This window comes from Penicillium psychrosexuale, assembly GCF_028828465.1.
Source record: "Penicillium psychrosexuale strain IBT 29551 chromosome Unknown utg000004l, whole genome shotgun sequence".
NCBI lineage: Eukaryota > Fungi > Ascomycota > Eurotiomycetes > Eurotiales > Aspergillaceae > Penicillium > Penicillium psychrosexuale.
In genome coordinates, this window is record NW_026643189.1 from 5759519 (window position 1) to 5775781 (window position 16263).

The 16263-nt window shown below is 48.9% G+C and overlaps 5 protein-coding genes across 5 annotated transcripts; 1 reads left to right on the forward strand and 4 right to left on the reverse strand.

Moving 5' to 3' along the window:
* Positions 1-8: 8 nt before the first annotated feature.
* On the reverse strand, positions 9-6809 carry N7518_008076 (FMN-dependent dehydrogenase; the record flags this gene model as incomplete). The annotated part of the gene is made up of 8 exons (XM_057189003.1): positions 9-3098; positions 3155-3327; positions 3697-3984; positions 4037-4679; positions 4742-4763; positions 4819-5007; positions 5284-6245; positions 6300-6809. 8 exons carry the CDS (start codon positions 6807-6809, stop codon positions 9-11), a joined length of 5877 nt encoding a protein of 1958 aa, XP_057040706.1.
* Positions 6810-7337: 528 nt separating this feature from the next.
* N7518_008077 (WD40 repeat domain-containing protein) lies at positions 7338-8261 on the reverse strand (the record flags this gene model as incomplete). The annotated part of the gene is made up of 1 exon (XM_057189004.1): positions 7338-8261. One exon carries the CDS (start codon positions 8259-8261, stop codon positions 7338-7340), a length of 924 nt encoding a protein of 307 aa, XP_057040707.1.
* Positions 8262-9293: 1032 nt separating this feature from the next.
* Positions 9294-9770, reverse strand: N7518_008078 (uncharacterized protein; the record flags this gene model as incomplete). The annotated part of the gene is made up of 3 exons (XM_057189005.1): positions 9294-9325; positions 9381-9563; positions 9617-9770. 3 exons carry the CDS (start codon positions 9768-9770, stop codon positions 9294-9296), a joined length of 369 nt encoding a protein of 122 aa, XP_057040708.1.
* A 646-nt stretch (positions 9771-10416) lies between these two features.
* On the forward strand, positions 10417-12016 carry N7518_008079 (putative MFS transporter; the record flags this gene model as incomplete). Its single annotated transcript, XM_057189006.1, has 3 exons — positions 10417-10573; positions 10669-10769; positions 10823-12016. The coding sequence occupies 3 exons, from the start codon at positions 10417-10419 to the stop codon at positions 12014-12016; spliced, it is 1452 nt and encodes a 483-aa protein (XP_057040709.1).
* Positions 12017-15143: 3127 nt separating this feature from the next.
* N7518_008080 (uncharacterized protein) lies at positions 15144-15543 on the reverse strand (the record flags this gene model as incomplete). The annotated part of the gene is made up of 2 exons (XM_057189007.1): positions 15144-15276; positions 15410-15543. 2 exons carry the CDS (start codon positions 15541-15543, stop codon positions 15144-15146), a joined length of 267 nt encoding a protein of 88 aa, XP_057040710.1.
* Positions 15544-16263: the final 720 nt, after the last annotated feature.

Genomic DNA, 16263 nt, shown 5'->3' on the forward strand with positions numbered 1-16263 from the left:
CTCAAGCTCTACTCATCCAAAACTCCCCTCACCAACGCAGCAAGACTAGTCTCATACCGAGCAGGATTATGATCACTCAACATGCCACCAGCAAAGCGCAACTCACCAAACCAAGTATCAACATCTCGAATAAACCGAATCTGCACGCGAGTCGCAGGCCTCCCAAGACGCGGATACCCATCGACGCCGAGCTCCGGCGCCGTAAACGCATCCCGCTGCAGAACTCGCATCGTCTCAACGACAAAAACCTCACCGGGCGGCATGAGTTTCGGCGCACGCATCTCATCCCGGAGTAGTTTTAGCGTTTTCCAAGCCCAGGCGTCTTCACCCACGCCATCGCCCGCGTTGACGACCAGCGGAGGCTGGTTGACGTAGAATTTGTGTATGATGCTTTGGCGGAGGGAATCGCTGACCCGTTGGCGGATGTGCGCTTTGGCGCCTGTGGCATCGTCTTTGAAGGATAGTGACGCTGTGTGCATGTCGTGCAGGATGCCTAGCGACAGGCTGGGGACTATGTCGGAGCCATTGACGATTGTTGTTATTAGGCCTCGCGTGGCAAGCCGGAGGAAGGGGGACATCACGGCTGGGGGACCATAGGCATAGACATGGATTGGCCGGTTTGCTGGGATGGTGTAGGTTGGTAGGCTGGGGTTCGGGATGCTGGGATTGCTATCGGCGGTCAAGAGGCGGGGACGGGCAGCGGGTTGGTATGAGGCTGTTACGAAGGATGTGCCTGTTGTGGAGGGGTTGGGTTCTGAAATCATCGTTGCGAGAAGGGCTGCAACTCCTCCACCGAGCGAGTGCCCGCATAGAACTATACCGTAATCTTGGAATTCTTCTAGTGCCGCACGGAGGGTGATCATGACTCGGCCACCGCCACCCTCTAGGAGCCGCTTGGCTGAGCTGTGCATGCCTTTATGCACCTTCCAGCTTTTGCCCTGCCATTCGAGGTCATCGTAATCGCAGGTCATGTCTGTGAGGATGTCCTCGAAGCCCCATGTTCCTCGTAAAGTCAGAACCACGGCTTTGGAGTCATGGTCGATAGAAAGATAGTGGACCAATGGAAAGCCTGTCTCTGTCTCACCAGCTGCATTCGAGCCACCGGCTGGATCGACGAATGAAGATAGGAGGATCGTAGAGGGTGGAAGGCCTGCATTCTCTGAGAATGCACTATGCTCGTGGCTGTCTGACTTGGTACTAGGTATATTCTTCGAGCCACTAGGAACACCCATGACCGTGAGCGCATTCGAGCCATATGAGGCAGAGGAGAACCGGGAGAACCGGCGAATGTTTTGCACGAAGTGTCTCTCTGGAAATATACCTGGAACAAAGCCATCGCGATTGAGTGCCTGTATGGTTTTCATGTCTTCATATGCACTTTTGCGAGGCCGGTGCGCAAGCAGCAGTGACGTCTCAGACCCTGCAGTCGCTAGGGAGTACAGGCTGGGGGTGTATGATTGGGATCTGCGGTGCATAGCTGACGATCCGGGGCGGTTATCATTCGCAGATAAAGTCCCGTCTGCTTCTGATCTTGTTATGGACATAGAGCTGCTGCTGCGAACGTGAGTCTGGACCGCGGCAGGCGATCCAGAACGCATACCGGCACTACGGCGTGAAAGAAATGTGTCGGTTTGAGTGAGGAGCGACTCGTGGCTGTTCTCTCGCACCGTAAAATGGCCCCCTCGTGAGCCTCCAGAGGCGTGCATTTCGTGAGATAGGGCGTGTTTCGTTGGCGACTCTGACGATTGTCTTTGGGGGGAGTTTGGGAAGGGCGACCTTCGTAAACCCCGGTTCGGGACAGGGGTTGTCGGTCGATAGTTCAGAGGTTCAGTTTGTCTCTTCTTGAGATCAGGTCTGCTAGAGACCTCTCGCGCCGTCGCTTCCTTCACAGACGCTGTTCCTTTTGCAGGCTTGGGAGGTAGACGAAGACTTGGAATCCCCGAGGGCGCAGATGAGTCTATAGATGGCTTCTTTCCCTGTGGCCGTTTGGCCTCATTTTTTTCAAGAACAGCTGGCTTAACCTTTTGTGCAAATTTCGCGAATGAGCCTTTGGTAAGTGCAGACTTGGGATGTTCATTCGGCAAGGCGGGAGTTGTCCCACGCGGCTTGGGGGCAATGCTCTGCGTGGTATCCAGATGGGAACGTGACGGACCATGATGAGACTTCATTGGACTATTGGTCAATGAGCTTCCCGGCAATGCTCGTTTATGATGATCAGACTCAGGTAGGGCAAAATTTCCAGAGCCGTCGTGGGATCGCAGTTGAGTGCTCTGGGATTTGTTGAAGGCTGTCCTAAACACCACTGTATGCTTGGGACACCGTCGCTGACAATCGGACGTATTGGTATCCTCATAATCATGATCATGGTGGAATCTCTCCTCTATCAGTTTCGTTCCAGGCGGGGCGGCGATCTCTGCCATATTATCATCGTAGATATCGACTGTGATAGTTCGCGCCGTCAGAGTTTCCGACTTGATAGATGCGTGACAGCCCTGAGGAAGTTGGCTCATAATATAAGCGCGGATATCCTCGTCGGACACTTGCTGCTGGCCACCCAACGGAATAGAGAGACGATGTCCAACCGAATCAGACACGCTCGACCGTCGAATTACATCAAATGCTTTCTCGCCATTTCCAGGCATCACAAAGGAAGCACTGTCAGGCTCTACCAGCTCTTCATTATTGCGCTCGGGGAATTGCAGCTGATGGGATCCGATCACGTCTGCTCGTGCGCCGTTGTCTAGGATGACAACATCCCAAACAATTTCATCCCCGTCATTCTGCCGCAGATGTCTTTCTGTATTCTTCCTGCCCCAACGCTGCAATAGTGCGAAGCCTAGGGAGCCAATGAGGAGGTCTCCGACACCAATATTCTCGGTAGTACTTGGGCCGGGCTCGACGGATCTAAACTCACGCCGAATCAGCGTGATAATAGCCGCAATGGCCCTCGAAGACTCGGTGGACCCAAGAATGGCATCCAGAGTAGACAGAAGTGCCTGTGAGAGATTTGCAACCGAAGACAAGGTGGTGGACGAGAAATGAAATGTCGCTGCCGCGAAGAAAGATGCCGAGGTCACGGTCGTGTGGAGCGTCGCCAACTAGGAGGGTGTTAGTCAAGACTAAGTCGACAGCCTTGGAAGATTTAGGAACATACACTTCGCTCGAGGAGAGACTCGGCTTCTGTCCTACCGTGTTCATCGCCACTACGAATGGCGACATCTCTTCCTGCCCTCGTCAAGATCCCCTCGACCAAAGCCCGGCTTAGTTCTAAGCTGGTCAAAGTCGTAGCTCGCGCGCCATCCAGGGCTACCCCGCCAAAGAATGTGCCTAATCGCAACGATAGCGAGGTTGATTGTGTAATCAAAGATATCAACGACGCGACTGGTCGCGGGAGCAGAGTTGATCCTGAGGCTGGAATGTGAGCGTGCGCATAGTCGAGGTTCGTCTCGATATCAGGTTTTCCCCGGTCATTGGATTTTGTAAACATATCAAGAATGAGAATATTCAAGCCATGGAAATTTTACATTTACAGTGGCCTTTCAAGGCTGTCCGTGTAGGCGTAAGCCAGTTGGTACCCCAACAATCGAGATTCGAGGATGGGCCCTTCACATGTGATCGACGTCCAAGATTTCTAGACACGTTCCAGGTCTGATTCCCTCTACATCATCGCTTTCACTCCTCCGTATTGCACCTTACTCCGGTCGCAATCTTCCACCCTCCGAATACCCGATAGGCCCATGTTCTGCCACAAATCAGCCAAAAGACCCTTGAGCACCTGTCTAGCCCCGTCTCGGCCCTGAATGCTCAGTCCGTAAATCACCGGTCGACCAACGAGAACTGCTTTGGCTCCTAAGCACAGTGCCTTAATCACATCCGAACCTGTCCGAATCCCAGAGTCGAAAAGTACCGTCATCTTGTCCCCGACTGCATCGACTATCTCTGGAAGAACGTCCAGAGACCCGATAGCACCATCCACTTGACGGCCTGGACAAAAATTCAAAGGAAGGACATGAAAAAAGCTAATCAAGGGACTTACCACCATGATTCGATACTACAATGCTATCACACTCATATTTCAGCGCTAGTTTCGCATCCTCCACGTGCTGAATTCCCTTCAACACAATCGGTCCATCCCAATTCTTCCGCAAGAAAGCCAAATCCTCCCACGAATGCGGACTCCCAGCGAAAATATCACCGATCCACGCGCGCGAAGCACCAATGATATCCTCTTCAACCTTCGATCCAGTTTCTTTCTCGAACTTTGCGCGGAAAACAGGATCGCTGAACCCAACCTGGTTCCCCACCCCCTTGATAAAGGGCACATAGGCGTTATCCAAATCCGCCGGTCGCCACGCCAGCGACCAGGTATCCAAGGTAACCACAAGAACCGAGAACCCGTTCTCCTTCGCCCGCTTTAGCAGCGACAGCGTAATATTATTATCCTTCGGCCAGTACAGCTGATACCATCGCTTCCCGTCCTTGTTGGCGGTCGCAACATCTTCAATCGAGCTCGTGCTCGCCGTGCTCATCGTATATGGCACTCCGACTTCCTCGCATACTTCTGCAAGGCCTGTCTCCTTGTCTTCGTGGAAAATACCTTGTACGCCGACCGGTGCTACAATAATGGGATTATCGTATTTCTTACCGAAGAGCTCGACCGAGACGTCTTGCTCCGGTGTCTGGGTATGTCATCCGTTAGCGAGAATGTAGTAGTAGTTTATTGTAGATTGCCGCAACTCACATTTCGCATCATCCGTGGGATTCTATCGATCTCATCCGTTAGTGTTCTAATACTGTAATAAACATCTACAAACCTACAGCTTCCACTGCCGGAATGCCAGCCGGTTGCTGTCCATCGTCGCTTTCTCGCCTGCGCCGCCAGCGACATAATTGAATGCGCGAACGCCCAGAAATTGTCGAGCTTGCTCCTCTAGCTTGTTGGGGTCGGTTGTTACGCCGGGCAGGATGCTCATTAAGGCACCCTTGCCGTAGATTTCCGTTTGGTAGCTGCCGTAGTTATCAGACATTGCAAATCGTTGCAATCGATAGTTGGAAGGTTAGAGAATCCAAGTCCAAAGCTGGGGGGAAAGCAATGCCCCTGGTAATGCGGAGGAGAATTGAACCGAGGTTACATAGCTTCATGTTAGCTTCATGCGTTGCGCCCGTTTTATGAAGTCATCCTCCTTCCATAATGCGTGGAAAGTCAAGTGAATTATAGCTTTTGAGTCATCTATACTTTACCCAATAGCATAACTACTCCGAGCTCTAAGTCGCTCACCATACCTCCAGAGAACAACAGGCACCGGACATCCCATAATAATAGCAACAAGAGCAAGCATAGTAGAACCCCACCCATAACCCAACGACTGATACATCCTCGGTCCGAAAAGAGGAAATCCAAACCCCGTCAATCCACGAAGAATGTAAACAGCACCCGTCGCACTAGCCGCATACAAAGTAAAAGCTTCATACAGATATGCACTGGTACATTGGAACAGAATCATCGCAGCGCAGGCAAACAGCCCGATTCCAAGATCAGGCACAATCCAATGCGTGACCGCCTGCGCTCCCCATCCGTACCACAGCAGGCCGACCGGGGCGAGAATCGAGGCGGGGAACATGAGAACTGCTCTGAATTCTGGTTTGCCATTTCCGCCATGCTTCTTCTTCAGGGCTCTGTAGATTGGGTCCGCGAGAAATCCGCATATCTGTGAACCAAGAAAATATCCGATTCCCAGCGCGAGGTAGTTCAGACTAGCTGGACCGACGGGCTGGTGGTATTTCTCTTCCCAGAGAGTTGTGAAGGTCGAGAGTACCAGGTACATTAGACCGTATAGATAGGCGTAGAAGATGGCTAGGATCTGGACGATGGGCTGGACTCTGAGGAGCTGCAGGGGTCGGAGAAGAGAGTTGCGGTATAACTGGCCGAGACTCTGGTCTGGTTTCTCATAAGGTGTCTTCAATAGAGGAGTGTTTGTCACGGCCGTTTTCAGCATCTTCGCCTTTCTCCTCGCGAGGATGACAGGTGGATATGTCTCCTCCATAACAAGCAAACCAACCACGATCAAAGCCCCGTCGAAGATAGATGTCGCCCAGAACGTCCAGCGCCATGTCGTGTATTGAGTAGTAAATCCACCAATGACAGCTCCCAGAGAAGGTCCAAAGACAGGCCCGAGATTGTAGATGGCAATGACCCAGCCGCGCTCTTCTTTGGAAAAGCAGTCACTGATGATACCCGCGCCCACCTATATTTGGCGCATTAGAACAAAATCTAGTCGCAGAAGAGGGGGCATACTCACAACAAGTCCACCCGCGCCTCCAACGCCACTGAGCAGACGAGAAGCGAGTAGTTCGCCTTTATTCCGAGCGAACCCACACACCAGGTTGAAGATTAGGTAGAATGAATTTCCCGAGTGCAAGACTGTGGCTCTTCCAAATATCTCGCTCAATGGGCCTAGTATCAAAGGGCCGAGACAGTAGGTCAGGACGAAGCTCGAGAGGACCAGGACTGCTTCTAGTGAGCTGCTCATGTGCAGTTCGCCTTTGATGGTGCTCAACTCGGGTGCGACAATTGACGAAGACAGTGGCATTAGAAACACTGAAAGAGACACAACAATTGTCATAATCCATTTCTTTGATCTGGGCCAGTTCAGTGGGTTTCCGGGGTCGTCCTCCTCAAAATCAATGGTCAAGGACTGGTGAGTTTCTTGTATCTCAGCCTTCTCCTGGAAGGCATTTTCCGTGATTGCGCGTTTATTGATTTCATCGTAGACTTGGTGAGGATTGTCATTTGAAATTGATGGGCCCATGGTTTCAGTCCAAGTAAAGATATGTACTGCAAGATACAAGTGTTGAAGGGCACATTCCATCGAATTGAGCCAGAAATTTCGATGGAAATCAGCAGATTACTAGGCCAAAAAGCATTCGCGATTGGGATAGTAGCAACACATGCTGTCCCATTGACTCCTGGAAAATATTCCGAGTGAGTCATATCAATGCAGACACTGGGAACAGGTAGGGATCTGCGGAACACCCAACAACTTTGCGTATCTGCCATTTTGCATAAGTAGACTTGTGGACTTGAAAACCTGATGTAGTGTTCTTGAGCAGAGTGGAAGACCTTGGTTGCCTCTAGCGACTTCGACCCAACTGTTCAAACGAGGTAAAGGAGACGGGTTTTGGTTCCGGCTTTTCATCACTTAAGAATAAGTTGATTGCTATTCGCAAGAAATTGCATGCGAGCTGAAGAATCAAGAACATTGGTGGGTATCTCAGATAAAAAGAAATAAACACAAAGCGCGCATCAACGAGAAGGATCTTCCCTCCACGACAGAAAATCACGCCGAAATCCAAATCTTGATAGTCATGTCATCAGACGTGTAAGCTACTACGTTTTCATCGCGCGACAAAGTAATAGCTCGAACCCATCCGGAATAGCCCGTTAATATTCGGACGCAGGCAAACCCTAATGGTACAGCCCATACGCGGATTGTCAGGTCGTCGGCCGCTGATGCCACCAGGTTCCCATCGCTAGAAAATGCGATCACGCGCAGAGGTCCAGAGTGTCCCCGGAGGACGTTGAGCATGGCGCCAGAATTCGTATCCCAGATGCGCAGGTCCTTGTCCTGCGAACCCGACGCTAGCAGCTTCCCATCAGGAGAGAAGCAGACGGCCCTGATTGAGGATTCATGGCCATTTAATCGATGGATTTCTTTGCCGGTGGTTGTGTCCCAGAGACGAATTGTATTATCGTCCGAGGTTGAAGCGACAGTCTTGCCGTCAGGCGAAAAGGCCACAGCGCGCACCCAGCCCGAGTGCCCATTGAGGGTTTTGACCAGCGAACCTGAGCTTGCATTCCACAGTCGCACAGTGAAATCATCTGAGGCTGAAGCGAGAGTTTTTCCATCGGGGGAAAATTCCACCGCTCGAACTTTGCCAGTGTGACCCTGCAGCATGCGGTAGGTAAACCCGGTGTTCACGTCGCTGATACGAATGGTCATATCATCGGAAGCAGTGGCTAAGAATCGACCTGCGGGGGAAAATCTCACAGAGCGCACCCACGTGGAATGGCCGTTGTTTCTTGCGGCGCCGCGCTGGAGACCCGTGTTGGCGTTCCATAGACGGATCATCATGTCATTGGAAATTGAGGCGAGGATTTGACCATTGCCGGAAAGAGCCACATCCCAAACGAAGCCAGTATGGCCATCAAGAGTTTTGGATGCAACTAGCCTCCCAAAGGAAGGAATGACTAAGTCCGCCATTGGTCCACTTGAAGCGGTACTTTTTGATTTTGATGGATTTTGATTGTTCGAGACCCAGGATGCCGTTATTCTAGATCTCCCTATGGTGGAGAAAGAAAAACAAACCTTCAAATAGCAAGATTCAGAAGTTGATTGTGAAGTTCTGTAAAACGCGTGGACGTGAAGGATTTCTCATAGTGAGAAGTGAAGTCATAAGAGATTGTGTGTCCGTCAGCAGTGCATTGCGGGGGGAACAGAATCGCAGGGGGAAAAAGTCCCGTTCATGGCAGATATCAATCCAAATTGAATATGGTGCAGAAGGAATCAGAAAGTGATAGTTCCTCTTTCTGCAGCATATAATAGCCACAAATAGGCAAAAAAGACAGCGGGATTTGCCATTAGGTAAGCAGGCTAGGCCGGTCGATCCTGATCTGCTGACCTTCATATTTTGCTGTCTAGGGTACATGTAGACTTTGATACTTCTAAGAAGAGGCACACTAACAGGTAGGTACTCCGAGTTGTTAACGTAATTCCCGGCCGACCCGATCACCCAACCCTATTAGAATATTCAAAATAGGGCATGTCAACCAAAACGTCTTTAATTGTATATAGGCGATATACTCAAAATATGATCATACAAAACTTAGTGTCTTCTCCTCGTTATAAGGAGCAGCCACAAAAGTACTTCAAAGCCTCGGCACCCCATGCTGCCAGACGAGGAATTTTTGCATTATATTATGAGAGCTACAGTATCATGATTTTGGTTTCACTTTTGGTAGGTATGTTATTAGTTCCATAAGCCAAGCATAGTAGCAAGATAGTAAGATAGTAAGATAGTAAGATAGTAAGATAGTAAGATAGTAAGATAGCAAGGTAGCAAAGAAATGTTGCGACTCCCGCTATATCTATTGTATAGGAAAAGTGAGTCTCGTATCCCTACGATAGCTCCTTCCTGGCGAGTAAGCTTCCCTCCTTCTTTATAAAGCCGAGCACAAAGTTAAGGATCATATCCAAGCGGGAGCGTATATATGCCTCGTTTCGGGTGGACTTTCCTTAGGCAACGTCCAGGTATTCAAAGGATTTCACTGTTTTCATAGATGAGTGAGTGAAACTTGGAAATCATAAGGACAGGGTACTTACTGAGGAAACCGTAGAATTCGTCAAAGGCAGCTGGGATTTGGAACTCCTCTCGGAGAATGGGTCGTAAGTCCCACTCATCTCCCAGCTCCTCATTCTCCGATGAAAGCGGCTGGATCTCAAAGATACTCTCGACCTCCTCCAGGTTTAAATCACCCAGAGCCTTCGAGGGAATTTTCTGTTCCGCTTGGAGTTTCAGGTCGTCAAATTTGGCCTTCAGTTAGAATGAACAATCATACCTTCAACGGGCTGTAAAACGCCCTCCTCAAAGAGATCATGCGGCACAGTCCTGATTTTGTCCGTGGTGAGTTCGACAGGCCCAACGACTTCTAGAAGATCTTCGAGGACAAGAGACCCAGGGGGAAGGTCCGGGTGCTTCTCAGCCACTCGCATAAGATCTCTTTGAGCGGTGAGATATATGTAGAAGGTTAGATTCTCTACAACGATCGAGATCTAGCTATATAGCTAGGTGAAGCCTGACAAACCAGACATCAGCATGTGATCGGCACGTGACCACCACAACAATTTACTACAGCTAGATACATGTCCTATGGTTGCTCTAAGTCCTATTAATAGATCTAATAGGGCTTGCCATATCGGACTTGACTCGTATTGGCAATATCACGCTCTCATGCATCCATGTTAGGCCTCAGGCGCCTTATATATTGCGTCATCATATCCGAATCCCGAGGTAGTCAACGAACTAGGAAGTTATATACTCAGGACTACCTACCCAGGACTACGCAGGTACATTGATAATTGGTTTAATATCTACATTTTAAATTATGATGCGACTTGCAAACAAAATCAGAAAAAATAAGAAAAAATATAACACAGTTACATACTCCGTAGGTTTCTCTTATCAATCGGCTGCAAGGGTTATCCGACCTCTTGGCGCTTGGCAACTTTGATTCTTTCTCGCTTTCGGCCTGACATTTTCTTAACCTTGGAACATAATTGAAGTGACCTCGGGGGAAACACCTAGGCCCAGGGGCCGAGTCCATTCCACTATCATTGTTTCTACCTGATCTTTCGCACCATGGGCCATGCTGAGCCTGACCTCGGCTCAGCCGATGAAATCAGCTTAGGGCCAACTCTTGATGAAGAACAGATCGAGAAAACTCTGATCAGGAAGATTGACCTGCATATCCTTCCTATCGTGGTGTTGCTGTACCTCTTCAGTTTCCTAGACCGAGGTACGTGGGGGTGGGATGCCTGACTCATCCCTTTGTGATTGCAACTGGCTTGTGCCAACTCGGAATCAAGAACATTGGCTGACTTGAATATGCAGTCAACATTGGAAATGCACGATTGTATGGCCTGGAAGAGGACTTGGGGCTTGTTGGCAACCAGTACCAAGTCTCGGTGTCTATCCTTTTTGTGACCTACTGTGTATGTATATCACGCAATTCAGTCACCGCATGGACGCTAACCCTCACGTTCAGTTCTTTGAGGTCCCTTCAAATCTCGTACTCAAGAAACTACGGCCGTCTCGGTATATTGCCACAATCTCAGTTTTGTGGGGTATCATTGCAACCCTCACAGGAATCACTCAGGATTATGGTGACTTGGTTGCCTGTCGAATCCTACTCGGAGTCGTAGAAGCAGGTCTTTTCCCAGGCTTTATCACCTACCTCACTCTCTTCTATAGCAAACGTGAGATTGCCTTGCGAACAAGCTACCTCTTTAGCAGTGCAGCTATTGCGGGAGCCTTTGGCGGGTTACTGGCTTATGGTATTGGGTTTATGGACGGCATCTGTGGACTTCGCGGCTGGCGTTGGATCATGATCATCGAGGGGATTCCGACAGTTTTACTTGGTGTGGTGACTTGGTTCGCCTTGGCAGATGACCCGGACACAGCTTATTATCTAAACAAAGAGGATCGAGCGCTTGTTACCCTTCGCCGGAGTCGTTATATCGGCCAAACAGAGTCTGCACAGAAGTTTCACTGGGCGGATGTAAAAGAGGGTGTCTTAGACTGGAAGATCTGGGCGTTCTCCATTGGCCAGTTTGGTATTGATACCATGCTCTATGGATATAGTACCTTCCTTCCTACTATTATCAAAGGCATGGGAAATTGGACCACGGCCGAGGTCCAGGCATTGACAATCCCTTGCTATGCACTGGGTGCCCTTGCCTATCTGTGCGTTGCCTGGTTGAGCGATCGCACCCAACACCGTGCATTTTTCATATGTCTCTTCTGCGCTATCTCAGTCGTTGGCTATGGAATCTTGATTTCGGACTCGTCCTCGGGTGTTCATTACTTTGGTGCCTTGATGGTCGCCCTGGGACTTTACGTTGCTGTCGGCTTACCTCTCGCCTGGTTGCCTACCAATCTGCCCCGATACGCAAAACGCACCTACGCAACTGGCTTGCAGCTTACCTTTGGCAACATCAGCGGAGTTATGTCCCCTTTCTTGTATCCTAATTCGGAAGGCCCGCGCTTCGTCCGTGGGAACGCTGTCACTCTGGCCATGGTGGGATTTGCGGGGGTTGTATATGGTGTCATGTGGGTTTCCTATCGGGTTATCAACAAACGCAGGGCCCAGGGATTGGAGGACGACAAAATATCATCGCTCTCGGAGCAGGCTATCCGGGAAATGGGCGATCGAAACCCCAGGTTCTTGTACAGCATTTAAATCTACGCTGAGCTATGTCCTTGTTTGTGACCGAATTTTTTCTTTCACATGATGTCCTATGAATACAGCGGGGTACAAAAATCATCGGGAGGTCGATGTATACAAGGTCCGATAATATATCAGATCCAAGGAACTGTATATCACAACGCCGCATACAACCTGCACCGAACAACACGTTTGGAACTCATACCAAGCACGGGAGGGAATGCAGAAACACATGTAGTTTAAACAAACAACTGGAAAATGATCCATTTCATATTCGCTTGAGGATCCCCATGGGCAATGCACAAGAGCCCATGCCGCGTCGAGAAGCTGGTAGGCTTCAGCTCGTATTCACCTTTTTACTGGATCATGGAGCGAACCCGAATAGTCAGATGCCACTCTATCTAGCAGTTAGGGACAAGAATTACGCAGTGTTTGAGCGTCTTATTAGGGTCATTATGGCCGGACTCCCGCTGACTAGGCTCTTAGTTTCGGTGGTCACGGGATAAAGGTGCCAGTACTGGCCCTATGACTTGGAGGGAGGGGGGCTACAGTCTTGCAAACTCTGGAGCATATCAAAGCGCTATGGATCCAGCGCGGGAATTGGACGGGGAAGGAAGCATGGCTGCTTTATCTTGCAAGTTATCTGAAGAATCAGATGGCGAATCCTCGGAAGACCGAGAGCAGTCTTGAAGTATGGGCCAGGATCAATCTTCCAGAAAACCTTGAGTGTGGTATATTATAGCCTCAGAAGCAACTTATTGAATGTCAAGATTCTGATATTATAATATAGAAGATATTCTGGTGGCCAAATTCCCAGGCGCTTGCCAAATGTACTAGGTTTCGGTAGGAGCATATGAGGAGCATTGTACTCGGAAATATGTATGCTTTTAGACTCAATCTAGGATCTCAAATGTCTAGGCGAATGGGGTGGATGGTGAGGCGACGGAGGATGAAAGTCGAGCAGTCCGAGGCCCTTCGACTTTATATGCATATAAAGTGAAGGTTACGCGGCGTATTGCCAAACTAAACATCGCCAAACTCACGGAAAAAGAAATGCACTGGCCGTTTTACAACATAGAGTATGGGGTAGTTACTCTATGCAGAAAATACCGTTGACAGAAAGACACTTGAGCGCGAAATCTCCCCCTTTTGCCGCTGTGACCACAATGCCAAGACGACCATTCAAGCTTAAAATCCACAAACATGACCGTGTAGGTATTAGCGGCTGTTTCAAAACCAAGGATATCGCGATCTTAATAAAACACCTATCTGTCTGATATAGTGCAATCCAATGCACACTATTGTCTCTATAACAAGACCCTTTTACTCCAACTTGCTGTGATATATTCTATTTATATATCTTCTTCCAATATCTTGTATAAACCATGGCAACTTTGACTCAATCTCCAGCCCCAGTGCCTACGGGATCTGATATCCCAACGTATAGCCAGGTCCCAGAGACTGCTTTCGATCGTAAGTGGTTCACCGGAAAATCCAGAAGTCAAAGTACCCGTCCTATTATGCCAATGGTGACAGAGAGGAATTTGGATATCTCTGTTATTTTCTAACTTATTATAGTGTAGCGATTAAACGAATAACCCCTTCTAGGCATATAGTATCGTATATCAAAAAGCGGCTTCAGAATGTACTTTTCAAACTGTTCTTTTAGTGGATTCTCCGTTTGGCAACTGATTATCCCAGAAAGGCATACAAAAAGACATATAGAAAGACACATAGAAAGAACATCCAAAAATGCAGAGAGTTTTCTTACATATAACACTCGCAGTATCATCTTAGACCAAATAGTTCAGAGTCTACAGAAATCCCACTATCAGCATCGCGTACATAAGTAAAGGACTCGGTACAAAGTCGAGCACCATAGTTACGGAGTACAGATTATTAAGACCAATATGCAGACCCAAGGAGAGAGGCCTGAGCGCCCAGGGAGAACCCTTGCACTGGCTCTCTACAAAGGGGGACTTAACCTCTGACTATTATGAGGATTCCAGAGAAACCTATGTCTTCTTCCCGGGTTGGTGTCCAGACATGACCAATCGGCATTCCACAGCTGGTACTTAAAGTGATTCAATAGAGTAAGAATCAAAGCAACCGCTAACTTGGATAAATCAATAAATTAACTATAGATGGAGTCTTGGCGATTAAACTCTAGGAAGAGTAACGCGCAACGCCCGTGGAGATAAGCTCGTCGCAGTCCCGTCATAATCTAGAGCGAACTCGAAACTCTGGAAGGCCCACGTTGCCATCATCCACGAAAAGCAGGAGCCAACAAAAGGCCCAGCATCTTCCGACATAGGAAGTGCATAAATAACAGTCAGGAAGGAGATCCGCCCCGGGGTGTCAAGACCGCTGGGCTGTAGACGAATACTTATCGCAGAGCGATCGGTCACCCCCCTTGCAAGGCCATCAAAGATTCGATCATGTCGACCGAGTTGCTGATCCATGCTGAGACTACCAAACCAGGCCCGTCATCAGCCGTGATGGTGATTGAGGAATTTGAGGAGCCGCTCGTACAATATATCAAAATAGAAACTACCAGGGCCATTTAAATGGTTGTCGATCTCGGCCCACCTGTGAGGAAATCCATGGACCAAGAGATACTATCGCCACTGGAAATACGTTACCCGATAAGCTTCAGGGTCTCTCCTTTTTTTTCATTGGAAAATATACCGTGCGAATTGCGGAGCATCCCTGGGTGACACGAGTACATAACAGGGGGAATAATAGGTTAGGTACGGGCTGAAACTCCACCCAGATATCACATACAATATACTCCGTACCAGCGCCCATCATTATGGTACACAAGTCGTAACGTCGTCAGGAAGGACGCGTGTCTGTGGGGGGCGTTGGCCTCATTTGCCCCTCCGGCTAATTTTGACTGGTTGACGCGGCTGGGGGGTGCTAGGGCGATCGTCTCTGGATCATTTCCCTGGCTCTTTTTTGCCTCTAATATGGATGACAATTGTGTATACCTGTCCTTTCCGTTATTTGATACTGGGGTCAATGTAGTTCGTAGTTAGCACACTTTCCAAGACTCCGGACTTTACTTCAATGGTCCAAGCGCTAACTTGATAACAGTGACGTGATTTCTAGTTCAATGTGGTTATTTATTATGTTCACATCATCATGATGGGGTCTCAGGATGGGAACGGATGTCGTACCTAGGTAGTCGCTTATATTGTCCATTGCTGGATGATTGAGGGTCAGGCGCAGTCAGTGAGGTGCAATGTGCCGACGAATTCGGATCCATAGTGTATCTATACATAGTAGTATCTATATGCAGATACATACAAGTACTCACTATTCCGTGCAACATACAGATACATATAGAGACGCTAGGGAGAGAGCAATCGGAGTTATTAGTAGAGATGAGTTTCTGGTCTATCGTACAAATTTATGTATGATGCCACAAACAGCTGATCGGCACCTTCGCGCGAGCTTGCATCCTCGCCGCAAACAGCCTGCTCAAAGTTGAAGATACTTGAAACATGCTTGTTCTGGAATGCCAAGGTCAATATGCCCATTTCCGACTTGAAGGACTACATCTGTGCCCAGGTTAGACAAAAATATTATTGTTGTGCTCGAGACAGGGGAAAAATATGTAAAAAAAACCCAGTGCTGATCACCGGTTTCATGGCGGCGTATTCCACTGAAGCTGCTGGGAGGGAGATGATCCCTCCCAGCCAACAGCATTCTTTTTTCCGTCGTGATCGACACTTAGGTTCAACCGGCAAAACGAAGCAAAGGAAACAAAGTATAAGCCACATATCATTTATGATGTTATCGCAGGGCTCCGTTCCTGCATCCCAACCGGGCACAACCGCAACCGGGCGATGAATACCAAGATATCAATATCCAGCTCCAATATAATCAAATATCACTGAAGACAGCATATTAAACGAAAAATGGCAGACGGCGCGAACGTCAGATATGTAGACATGTACATCGATGTAGAAAACGGATTGAAAAAAGAAGTGAAAAAAGAAAAGATCTAAATAATATATTACGGTAATACCCATACACGGCCAACCTGTCCCCGTTAATTGCTTCGGCGGCCTCCCTTTTTCTTTCCTCCTACAACAACTTCACGACTCAATCCTACATCCTCTCATCGACTTTTCACTCGGACTGGGCACATCGTCCAGCCGCGTTAGTCTTGCTTTTCTATTCTCTTCCAGTCCTCCTACTTCCCTTTACAAACGCCCCTCCCCCCTTTGGACCGTGTCGCAGGTCCCGACGCTGCC